This window comes from Leptopilina boulardi, unplaced genomic scaffold, assembly GCF_019393585.1.
Source record: "Leptopilina boulardi isolate dan_hultmark-lab unplaced genomic scaffold, ZJU_Lbou_2.1 LbouV2_150, whole genome shotgun sequence".
Taxonomy (NCBI): Eukaryota; Metazoa; Arthropoda; class Insecta; order Hymenoptera; family Figitidae; genus Leptopilina; species Leptopilina boulardi.
This window is the reverse complement of record NW_026137697.1, coordinates 242,212-254,441: the sequence shown is the minus strand read 5'-3', so window position 1 is coordinate 254,441 and position 12,230 is coordinate 242,212. Positions and strand designations below refer to the sequence as shown.

At 28.7% G+C, this 12,230-nt stretch overlaps 1 protein-coding gene across 1 annotated transcript; it reads left to right on the top strand.

Annotated features, from left to right (window-relative positions):
- The first annotated feature begins 1,334 nt into the window (after positions 1 to 1,334).
- On the top strand, positions 1,335 to 12,013 carry LOC127276616 (protein bride of sevenless). Its single transcript, XM_051297177.1, has 7 exons — positions 1,335 to 1,810; positions 2,057 to 2,185; positions 2,950 to 3,435; positions 3,506 to 4,507; positions 7,928 to 8,268; positions 11,160 to 11,426; positions 11,684 to 12,013. The coding sequence occupies exons 1-7, from the start codon at positions 1,672 to 1,674 to the stop codon at positions 11,930 to 11,932; spliced, it is 2,613 nt and encodes an 870-aa protein (XP_051153134.1). The 5' UTR covers positions 1,335 to 1,671; the 3' UTR covers positions 11,933 to 12,013.
- Positions 12,014 to 12,230: the final 217 nt, after the last annotated feature.

Genomic DNA, 12,230 nt, shown 5'->3' with positions numbered 1-12,230 from the left:
GGGTGTAATCTACTGAAGTCTATTATGAAGGCAATCTCGTCCAATGTGTTCAAACGCGTGAAAAAATACTCCAGTAAAAAGAATGAAAAAAAAAAAAAAAAATTAAAAATCTTACGCTTCGATGACCATTTTAAAATTAGTTTCCCTCTCAACAAAAATCAGTTCTCAATTTTCTTTTTTTTTTACTATGTTTTTTTTTTTACATTAATATAATAAAATTAAAACAATTACAATAATAAAAAAATAATAATAATAATTCAGGAAAAAACCTAGTAAAATAATTTTCCATATGAATTTCTTAAAATTCCCCGTTGTGTTATATGTACACATTTTGTTAATTACCAAAATTTTACAACATTATCTCGTGAGGATTAAAATGAATTTGCTCTATATGAGGAGAAATGTAATAATAAAAAAAAAAAAAGAGCAGCATAATGGCAAAAGCTGTTTTCACAAGATTAACTTGAATATAAAGGAAAGTGAGAAAAATATTCAGAGTTTAAAAAAAGAATAAAAAAAAGTATATAATAGGTTGCGAAGGATTAAAAAAAAATATTTTACTAAAAATAAAAAAAAAATTATAAATAAAATTTTTTGAAAATTTTTTTCTACAAAAAAAAAAAATCTTTTTTTTTAATTGAGAAATTTTTGGCGGGGAAAAAGATGCTTTTCGCGGAAAATGATTGACCCATAAAAAAAAAAAAAAAATGATACGAGATGGCAGGTCAATAAACGGATTTTTTTCTTTCTTTTTTTTTTTTTTGCAGGTAAAACCAGCCCCGGCTGTCAATTATTTATTTTTAAATGGCTGCACAATTCAACGTGAACGCCTAATGCGTTTAAAGAGACCGGGACAGCACAAATACGGCTTCCATTGGAGTAGATGCAGTCGAGCACCTGCCTCTCTCTCGGTCAGAACACTTCACTAAACTTAGTTACCAAATCATAATCACATACACACAGTGTATTGCTGATGCTGAATATGATGACCATCACAATACGGGTCAATATTCAAAGATACAATCCTATTCAATTATGATTTACAGAATTTCAACATCAAATATCTTTACAATAAATTTAAAATAAAAATAAATAAATGAAAAAAAATATATTTTCCCAATTAAATAAAATTTAACATTTCTCAAAATATTCAATAAAAAAAAATTAATAAAATTATTAATGAATAACAAAAAATAAAATTATTAATAATTATAAATAATAATAATAATTACGTAATTTTCTATTTTTAAATAATAATATATAAAAATAAAAAAATTACCCTCCATTAAATAAGAATAAATAATTTTCTTAAATGTTTGTTAAAAGTTTTTTAAAAGAGAAATAGTGTGTTTTTTTTGTTATCAATTTTTGTCAAAATTATATCAGTGAAAGTGTATAGTGTATTTTATTTATTTTTTTTTCTCACCAAAAAAAAAAAGTAGTAATGATAAGGCTTAAGTCAGCCGAGGAAGCAATTGGTTATAAAGTGTGTGTGTGTTGAAAGTGTGTATTATATCGATCAAACAGGAAAAGAAATGGTTGATAAAAAACAATTTTTCCCATTACATTTGAAATTTTTCAACAAAGTGATGATAATAATAAATTTGTAAAAAAATTTTTTAAACACGTTATTTTATTTTTTTATTTAATTTTTTTGTTTTTATCGCAAAAATGAAAAATCATTTAAAAAACATGCTTGTTCTAATTTTTTTGATCTTGAATTGTTTATATGGCTTCTCGGCCATTGAAAATGTCACGTGTGTAAAAAAAAACACGTTTCTGGAAACGAAGGGCAATGCTATAATCTCTGGTGAGAATTATAATTAATTGAATTTTTTTTTTTTTCTTTAAATAATTCCAATTATTCTTATTTCAAATTTTTTTAAAAATATTTTTGATAAATTAGTGTCATTTATTTTTACTATTATAATTATTAGTATTATTTTTATAATTCTCATTACAATTATTATATTAATTAATAATTATATTATTATTATTATTATTATTATTATTATTAAAATTATTATTATTCTTATTATCTGAATTGTTCTTTCAGTTTTTGTGGACGCTAATTACGGTCCGTATTGCAATGATTCATCATTAAAAGGTCATCAACAAGTTTCGACAGCTCTCAAAGTAATTGAGATTTTAAATAAAAATTCATATGTACCAGGAATGTCACTGGGTATGAGAAAACTCTTTTTTAAAAAACAACTATTCAGTATTTATAACATAAAAAAAAATTTACTTGATTCAAATAATCGGTTACTATTATCAAATAAATATTTATTTCGAAATAATTATTATTTAATTAAATGATAATTATTACAATTAAATTTTGTTTCAAATACAAAATTTATTGGTTCCAAAGAATTTCTGATGAGATTCCGACGGAATTCCGATAGAATTCCGTTCAATTCTTTTTTTAATTTTTAGAATCCTACATTAAGTGTATGACTCAAAAGATTAAAAAAAAATCGAATTTTCGTTGCTCTCTAAATCTGAATTAGTAAAAATGTTTACTAATTTGAATTAGTGACTCACTTTTTGCTTCTGAATTAGTAAAATTTTACTAATTATTAGTAATTTTTACTATCAATTAGTAAAATTTAACTATTTAAAATTTAACTAATTGATAGTAAAAGTTACTAATAATTAGTAAAATTTTACTAATTCAGAAGCAAAAATTGAGTCACTAATTCAAATTAGTAAACATTTTTACTAATTCAGATTTAGAGAGTGTAATTCCGTCGGAATCTCATTGGAATTCCATAGGAAATTCTTTGGAACTCAAATGAAATTCCAAACGGAATTCCGTTGGAAGTTTCGACGGAATTCTAATGGAATCTCCAAGGGGCACTTTCTCGGGAATCTTTCCAAATGGGTATTTAATTTAAATAAAAATTATTTACATCAAGTAAATATTTGCAAATTATAATTTTGTTTTAGGTATAAAAATCTACGACACTTGTCAGGATAAAATGCACGTTTACAAAGAAATTTTAATAATGGGAGCAAATTCAGAATGCACATTAGATTATAATTTGGGAATTTTAATACCTGAAATTTATAAATCAACACTAGAACCATTTATGGAATATAATCTATTGCCAATAAGTAATTATAAAATGGAAAATATGACAAAGCCATTAATTGATATTTTGGTAAATTTTTTAACAACAAAATACGAAGCCATTGATTTAGTATTGGCAACATCGCCCTATGTTCTTGGACGATTTTTAGATGTCAGCAAGGACAATGGACTTTGTGTCAAGAGTTACTTAGGTTTTAGTGAAATGGGAAACAGTACAGAACGTATTATTGTTGCTCTCGGTGGACGGGATGAAATTAAATCTTGGATTGAACACAGTGACGTGAGTGGAGGTATTCGAGAAACATGGATTGTTTTACCACTTGACGATTCAATTTTAGATGGTAAAAATAAAATTAAAAAAGAAATTAAAAATTTAAATTCCAATTTAGAGAATCCTGTTTTTTTTTGTAGATGTACTACCCGAGGGATCCTTTGTCATAAATACAGAAGCATTTACATCGAGTCAACAACAACAACAAGGAGAAGGAACCTCTTCATCTTCTCATTTAGAAGGCACTAGCAAGTCACTAATTCACTCACCTTACCTCTTGAGTATCGGCAAGGCCATTATCGAGGTCGCCCACGTTCTCCAAAGGCTTCGAGAAGCAACTTGTCCTCATCCTATTGGAACCTGCACATTACCACGTTTTGACCCCAATACACGAGAGGATTTAAGTAACTTGGAAACTTACGAAATTCTCGAAATCCCACATAAATCACAATTTCTCAAATATCACATACAACAAAATATTGATCATGAATATTTTATTTATGCCACCTATAAAATTAATCCCGAAACGCAAAAAATAACAATACAAAAAAATAAACATTCAAAAATGCCAAAATTATGCACAAATGAAAATTTAATAAATTGTGAAAAATGTGCCAATTTTCAAGAGAGAAACGCTGATGGCCTAGTGAAAATTAATATCGATAGAACAATATTAAAATCAGGTATATGGATACCAATTTATTTAACAATAATGGTTAGTGGAACATTTGCGTCTATTGTTATATTTATATTTATTATTTATCGTTATATTATCGATGAATCACTTGATGGTAATCCATTTTTAACAATTATTTTAATTCTCGGTACAATATTTATGTTACAAACAATATTACCATTTTGCATGAATGATGATTATATTGGTGCTGTGCATTTAAATTCAAGAAAAATATTTATCTCAACATTAGGGTTTGGTTTGATATTTTCAATTATGTTGTCAAGGGCATTTTTCTTGGCATTTTCAGTTGGTGGAATATTTACTGTTCACATCAATGGTTATCTTCAATGTTTAATGGTCTTTTTTATGTTCGGCGTACAGGTGGTAATTTCAAGTATGTACTTTGCCCTCAGTACTAGTGATCCGTCGGAAATTTTACGAAGTACCACATACATTGCACTATTAGGTTTGTATAATTTTCATTTTAAAGAATTTTATTTTATACATTTTTTTTTTTTTTTAAAAGGTCGTTACAGCATTTGAAAGTACTGATCTTTAAAATGCATTTTGTTTAAACAATCTTTATTTGATTCTGAATTATCGTCATTAAAATTTTCTCAAGTGTTGTATCAGATGCTTTAACCCCTTCACAGTCGATGACGTGTATACACGCAAGTAGATTTGTGGCTATATAAACAGACATATTTGTCCCAAAATTGTTACTCGGGGGTTTTCGGGGTTTCTGATTACTAATCCGATGTCAGTTTTTTAAAATTCAAAATGGCGGATCCAATATGGTGGACGACTTTTTCAAAATTTGATGCGATTCGCTAGAAAACTTATTACTCGGGGGTTGTCGGTGTCGCGGATTACAAATCCGCTGCCAGTTTTCCAAAATTTTGAAAATTCAAAATGGCGGATTGTTTTTTACTGTCTTGATTCACGTTTGTCATAGTCTGTACAGTACTGTCACTGTCTTTTCGTTGTAGGCGATTGACTGTCAATTGTTTTCGTCATTGCGTTGTTTCTGTGTCGAATGTGTTATTTTTATGCTTCTTTTCACTTTCAAAAATTGTCTCATCTCTGTTTTACTAAATCGATTAGCAATTGTTTTTTACAGTCTCGATTCTCGTTTGTTTTTGTCTGCCATTTTGAATTTTAGAAATTTTTTAAAACTGACATCGGAATCGTAATCAGCGACCCCGAAAACCACCGAGTAACAAGTTTCAAGCGAATCGGATGAATTTTTGAAAAAGTCGTCTGCCATATTGGATCCGTCATTTTAAATTTTGAAAAACTGACATCGGATTCGTAATCAGCGACGCCAAAAACCCCCGAGTATCAAGTTTCAAGCGAAACTGATCAAATTTTGAAAAAGTTGTCCGCCATATTGGATCCGCCATTTTAAATTTTGAAAAACTGACATCGGATTCGTAATCAGCGACCTCAAAAACCCCCGAGTATCAAGTTTCAAACGAAACCGATCAAATTTTGAAAAAGTTGTCCGCCATATTGGATCCGCCATTTTGAATTTTCAAACTCTGATGGAAGATTCGTAATCAGCGACCTCAAATACAATAGTATACTTGATTGCGCAAATTTTAGTTTTTAAATATGTTGGTGACATTTTGAGCCCACTTATGAGATTTGGGTCTCGACTGTGAAGGGGTTAAAAATTCAAAGGCTGTTATGATAGTTAGAAATCGGCCGATAAATATTTTTACTAAATATTATCGCGCGTCGATAAACATGTTACCGACCGCGGAGCACAAAGACGTAGTACCCGATTTTGCCACGCGGGCCGCATCGCCGAAGCTCACTCGCGTGCGCCCAGCCCACCGATCGGCTATATAAGCTGCGCTCTCGCTGAGGACCGTCACTCTCGTGCTACACGGACTCCGGGTGGGTCTTACCCCCTTGACTAGGAGTTTTACTCCGAAAATCTTTGTGGAGAGTTTTACTCTCGTTCATCGGGTTTTACCCGTCGAACATTTTATCGGTTTTAATGTATATAGTGTATAGTAACGAATTGTAAAATAATGTATCGCGATGTAAAGTAACGTAATGTATAGTAAAGAATTGTAAGTAACGTATCAAGATGTAAAGTAACGTAACGAATGTATAGTAAAAAGATGTATTCCCACAGTTTAAAATAGATTTTCCGTTCTTTTTACCGTTTTTAAGATATACTTAGAGTCTTACTCTTTGTATAATTGGAACACGAGTTTTACTCGTTGTTTGGCAGTATATTGCGAATTTTCGTAGTTTAAAGTAAATTTTCCGCTTTATTACCGTTTTTAAATCTCCGTTTTTAGATATACTTAGAGTTTTACTCTTTGTATAATTGGAACACGAGTTTTACTCATGGTTTGCCAGTATATTGCGAATTTTCGTAGTTTAAAGTAAATTTTCCGTTTTAGTACCGTTTTTAAGTTTTACTTAGAGTTTTACTCCTTGTGTAATTGGAACACGAGTTTTACTCATGGTTTGCCAGTATATTGCGAATTTTCGTAGTTTAAAGTAAATTTTCCGTTTTATTGCCGTTTTTAATCTCCGTTTTTAGATATACTTAGAGTTTTACTCATGATTTGCCAGTATATTGCGAATTTTCGTAGTTTAAAGTAAATTTTCCGTTTTAGTACCGTTTTTAAGTTTTACTCCTTGTGTAATTGGAACACGAGTTTTACTCATGGTTTGCCAGTATATTGCGAATTTTCGTAGTTTAAAGTAAATTTTCCGTTTTATTACCGTTTTTAATCTCCGTTTTTAAGTTTTACTTAGAGTTTTACTCTTTGTATAATTGGAACACGAGTTTTACTCATGGTTTGCCAGTATATTGCGAATTTTCGTAGTTTAAAGTAAATTTTCCGTTTTAGTACCGTTTTTAAGTTTTACTTAGAGTTTTACTCCTTGTGTAATTGGAACACGAGTTTTACTCATGGTTTGCCAGTATATTGCGAATTTTCGTAGTTTAAAGTAAATTTTCCGTTTTATTGCCGTTTTTAATCTCCGTTTTTAGATATACTTAGAGTTTTACTCTTTGTATAATTGTAACACGAGTTTTACTCATGATTTGCCAGTATATTGCGAATTTTCGTAGTTTAAAGTAAATTTTCCGTTTTATTACCGTTTTTAATCTCCGTTTTTAAGTTTTACTTAGAGTTTTACTCTTTGTGTAATTGGAACACGAGTTTTACTCGTGGTTTAAGTTTTACTCTTTGTATAATTGGAACACGAGTTTTACTCGTGGTTCACCAGAGTATCGCGAATTTCCGTAGTTTAAAGTAAATTTTCCGTTTTATTACCGTTTTTAATCTTCGTTTTTAGATATACTTAGAGTTTTACTCTTTGTATAATTGGAACACGAGTTTTACTCGTGGTTCACCAGAGTATCGCGAATTTTTAGGCAGTATTACAATTGATTTCACGGCTAATCGCAGCGAGCTGAAGCCGATTTCGTTGATGCGCGGCTCAAATAAGCGACGTTACCAGATTGATGCCGATTCTCGATTCCGCGACTCAACGTATCGCGATAGACGCCGACAATCGTTGTGTGAAACCAACTTTCGCAATTTATCTATACGCCTGTATATTTTTCACCTGTAAATTCCGTTGTAAATAAATAATTTGTTTCAGTTTGTAATTAACCCGTAATTATCCTGTTATTATTTTTGTTGGAATCAAAACGAACTCTGGCTCGGCGAGCTAAAATATTGATTCTTACAATTACAAACTTTACAAGGCAAATAAAGATTTTTTAAACAAAATACATTTTAAAGAATAGAATAGTACTTGCAGATGCAGATTAGAATACCTCAAAAATCTGACGACCATTTTACCGGCCTGTAAATAATTTTGATTTCAAAAATGTAAAATTCTTTTTCAGGCTATGATATATTTCTTTTGGCATGCCTCTTGATTGTCAGCTGTTTTATAACTCAAATACAACGAAACTACAACGAGGGAAAATGCTTTTTTGGAACAGTAATTGGAATTTTGATTGTATGGACAATTTGGGTGACATGTTTCATTTTAATGGATTCATCTGTACGGGATATTATTGTTGGTTTTGGTATTATTGCCACAGCATATCTTATTATTATTGGCATTCTTATACCACGAACCTATTACATGGTAACACATTTATCGAGGGATAAGAATTTTGTGCAAAGATTCGATCCCACTGATCTTGGACCAGACCCAAGAATGAACACTATGGCCAGACAGGTAATGTGTGTTCCACTTTTTCCTCTCCAATATATAACATTACGTGCAATGTTTGTTAATTCAATTCCATTAAAATTTCACCCATTTCCCAAAAAAAAACAAAAAAGTAGAAATAATTTTTAATCTCCATTTTTGAGATATTGTGTCTTCTTCTTTGAGTTTTTTTCGAAAGGTCTTTTTTCAAGTCTTTTGTCTCATTAATCCAAAAAAGATTTTTTCATTCTGAAAAACGGAAATGAATTTTTTGTTGAGTTCAAAACGTTTCAAAAATGTCATCGTTTTTTATTTTTTTCTTTGTCCACAATTTTTCGTGACTCCTTTTGTTCTTACGGAAAGTAATTTCCACCTCTCGTTGAAAATACTTTTTTTTCTCCTTTTTTCGCAATCTCAGTATAATGTTCCTCTCTTTATTTTATTATCGTCCTTCGCCTTTAACGCCTGTAAGACAGAAAGTGCTCAATCACCAAAATCCTCTTTTCTGTCGTCGAGTTTATATGAAGTAAGAACGCACCTTCTATATAGAAAATCTAAAGCAATTTTCATAATAATGACATTGAATTCGATATATATATATATATATATATATATATATATTTAATCATTATCTTCTATATACGAGATTTAATTATATATGAGATTTATCAATTAATCACTCTCATGCGTCAAAGGATTTAATTATGAATTTGTAAGATCCATTAAAGGATAGGTACATTTTGACAAACACTAATTACTTCCATTTTTTTCAAACTTTTTAAGATAATTAGCAAACAACGATTTTGCTAATTACTTGCGTTATATCATATGTGCGAGAAAAAAAATTCATATATATTTTTTAATCAAAATTATTTCTTTTAGTGCACAATTTTTCAGAGTATATTTCTAATTATAATCCCATCTAGAATTATATTTAAAAAAAATGTTTCTACAAACATTGAGGGGAATATGTTCTTTTTTTTTGTTTGAGAAAAAAGGTAAAAAACTTTTTTTTTCTTTGCATAAGCTTGCTTCGGTATTCTACTTATGCATATTAATGAATATGCAAAAGACTAAGCACCTGAGCTACAAAACTGACTTATAAGGTGTATATATATATACTGTTAGCTAAAAGACAAATGACCGACTTTTCCTTTTTGATTTTTTTTATATCCTACAAAAGACACGTGTGTATGTGTGTATATATATGTTCTTCTTTGAAAAATTGAGAAAAACTCTTTTTCCACTCTTGTGACACAACACTATGTACTTTTTCATGATTAAACGTTCTCAGCGAAAAAATTATTCGATATCGAATTACTCAAGCTGAAAGGCTGACTACAGGGTTCCGAGATCTTTAACGAAGGAAGAAAATTTTTTTTTTATCATCAATGCTTTATATTTAAGAGAATGTTCGCACGTCATTTAAAATTTGTTATTTTTTTCTTTCGTTTTTGAAAAATTTCATTTTAATTGGATTTTTATCAAAAATTCGTATTTAAAGAATAATTTACAGTGAAACCCACGTATATCGCATTTCAAGGGACCGACTAATGGTAAAAAAATGTGGAAAATGAAAATATAAAAAATATCGACACAGAAATCTACTTTACCGACTGATAGTAAAAAATTTTGAAAAACAAAATATATAAAAAAAATTACCGACGTAGTAATCTACCTTATCGACTGATGGTAACTCAGTTTTTGAAAATGAAAATATAAAAAATTACCGACATAGAAATCTACCTTACCGACTGATGGTAACTCAGTTTTTGAAAATGAAAATATAAAAAATTACCGACATAGAAATCTACCTTGCCGACTGATGGTAACTCAGTTTTTGAATATGGAAGTATAATAAATTACCGACATAGAAATCTACATTACCGACTGATAATACAGTTCTTTAAAAATAAAAATAATTACCGACATAGAAATCTAATATACCTTACCGACTGATGGTAAACTTTTTTTGAGGAAGTTCTAGAGATTATTTTACGATCAGTCGGCAAGGTAGATTTCTATCGGTAATTTTTTATATTTTTGTTTTTCGAAAAATCTGGTTTACCATCAGTCGGTAAGGTAGATTTTTATGTCGGTATTTTTTATATTTTCATTTTTCAAAAATCTGTTTTTACCATCAGTCGGTAAGGTAGATTTCTATGACGGTATTTTTTATATTTTCATTATCTTAAAAAACCTGTTTTACCATCAGTCGATAATGTAGAATTCTATGTCGGTAATTTTTTTATATACATTTAAAAAAATAACAAATCTCTGCAAAGATTTTATTTATTAATTTAAATGCTTCTTTTGTATGAAATAATTTTGGAAACATTAAATACTCTTTCTTTTTGTGTTTGTTTTCATAAAATGAATGTAATTTCCAATTAGTTTGTTTTGAATTGTATATTCATTTTATGATTTATTAGAGCAAAAACTATATATATATGTATAGTTTGTAGCTTTGCGAATGCAATTTCCCGCCAAAATCAAGTGCCACTTAAATTTCATTTAGCTTGTAAATGAAAAGCCATTATTGGTGGAATTTAATGTAACTTTGAATATGAAATAACTAGGTCACGAGGGAGCTTTTGATTTTGTCAAATGAATATTTCCACTTGTAAAATGGATCACTTTTCCTCCTTAATATGTCAAGAAAAATGAGTAATCACCACAAAATATTCTTGCATCAATATTTTCTTTGAAAAAAAAAATATATAATTTTTTTCTTTGAATGTAATTTATTAATAAAAAAAAGGTTTTTCTTTTCTTTTAAATTAACCTTTTTTTTATTAATAAATTAATATAAATATTGATTTAAATAATGAATAAAAATTATTGATTTTATTATTATAGTTTAATAATTTAATTATATTATTTATTTAAGTAATAAAAAACAAATGTTTTGTTTAAAGGCATTGGATTTACAGTCACGTCATCCATTTTACGATTATGTACGACCTAGTGTCGATGGTATAAGTAACGCGGGCAATTTTCGAATACCAATGTATCCTAATTGTTATGGCAGTGTCAGCCCTTATCTCACACAACCCGTTCGTAATAATAGAAGTCCCACTGAGCATCAAAGGACGCCAGGGTACAATAACTATGGTTTCCATCCTGAAATGCGTGAAGTGGAAAATGCCTACGTTGTACCTCGTGTCTGCATTGAAAACACTGAGGTGAAATTTTTTTCCATTTTCCAAATTACTTTAATTATTGTGAGAAATTTCTCAATAAAAAAAAAATTTCTTTCCTTCAAAAAAGAGGAAATGAAAAATTTTATTTTTATTATTAATTGTTGTGTTAATTTTAATTATTTAATTCAAAAATATATTAAATATCAATTTTTTTAATTACTAATTGAACTAAAAAAAATGAAAATAATAATTTTGTTTTTCATAAAATAGAATTAAAAAAAAAAGGTGTTTCAATTTAGGGTCGCAGGAGCCCATTCGAGAGGCAAAATCTCGACGTCAATTATGGAAATGATAGAAGAAAAAATATGACTCGAGATGAAAAGGATTGTATTGAAACGGAGGTTTATGTTGAGGGACGCATCATTCCTCAAAAGAAGGGACCAAATGAAAATTATCCATTGAGATGTACAAGTCCAAGATTGAATCAAATGGAGGCAACAATACGTGAGGAGGAGGAAAATGATATTTCAAGAATTACACGATTTTAAAATTATAATTATTTTCAAGAAACAAATTTTCTTTTTTTCTAAATGTAATTCAATAAAAATAAAAAACAATCATTTATAAATAACGACTACACGGTCTAATTAAAAAAAAAAATAGAATAAAGAAATAACTAAAATTGATTTTTACCACAGAAACTTTTACATTAAATAAATATTTATTTAAAACAAATACAAATTTATTTAAAACAAATAAATATTTATTTAAACCAAATAAAATTTATTTAAAGTAAATATAATTTATTTTAATTAAATAAATATTTATTTAAACCAAATAAATGTT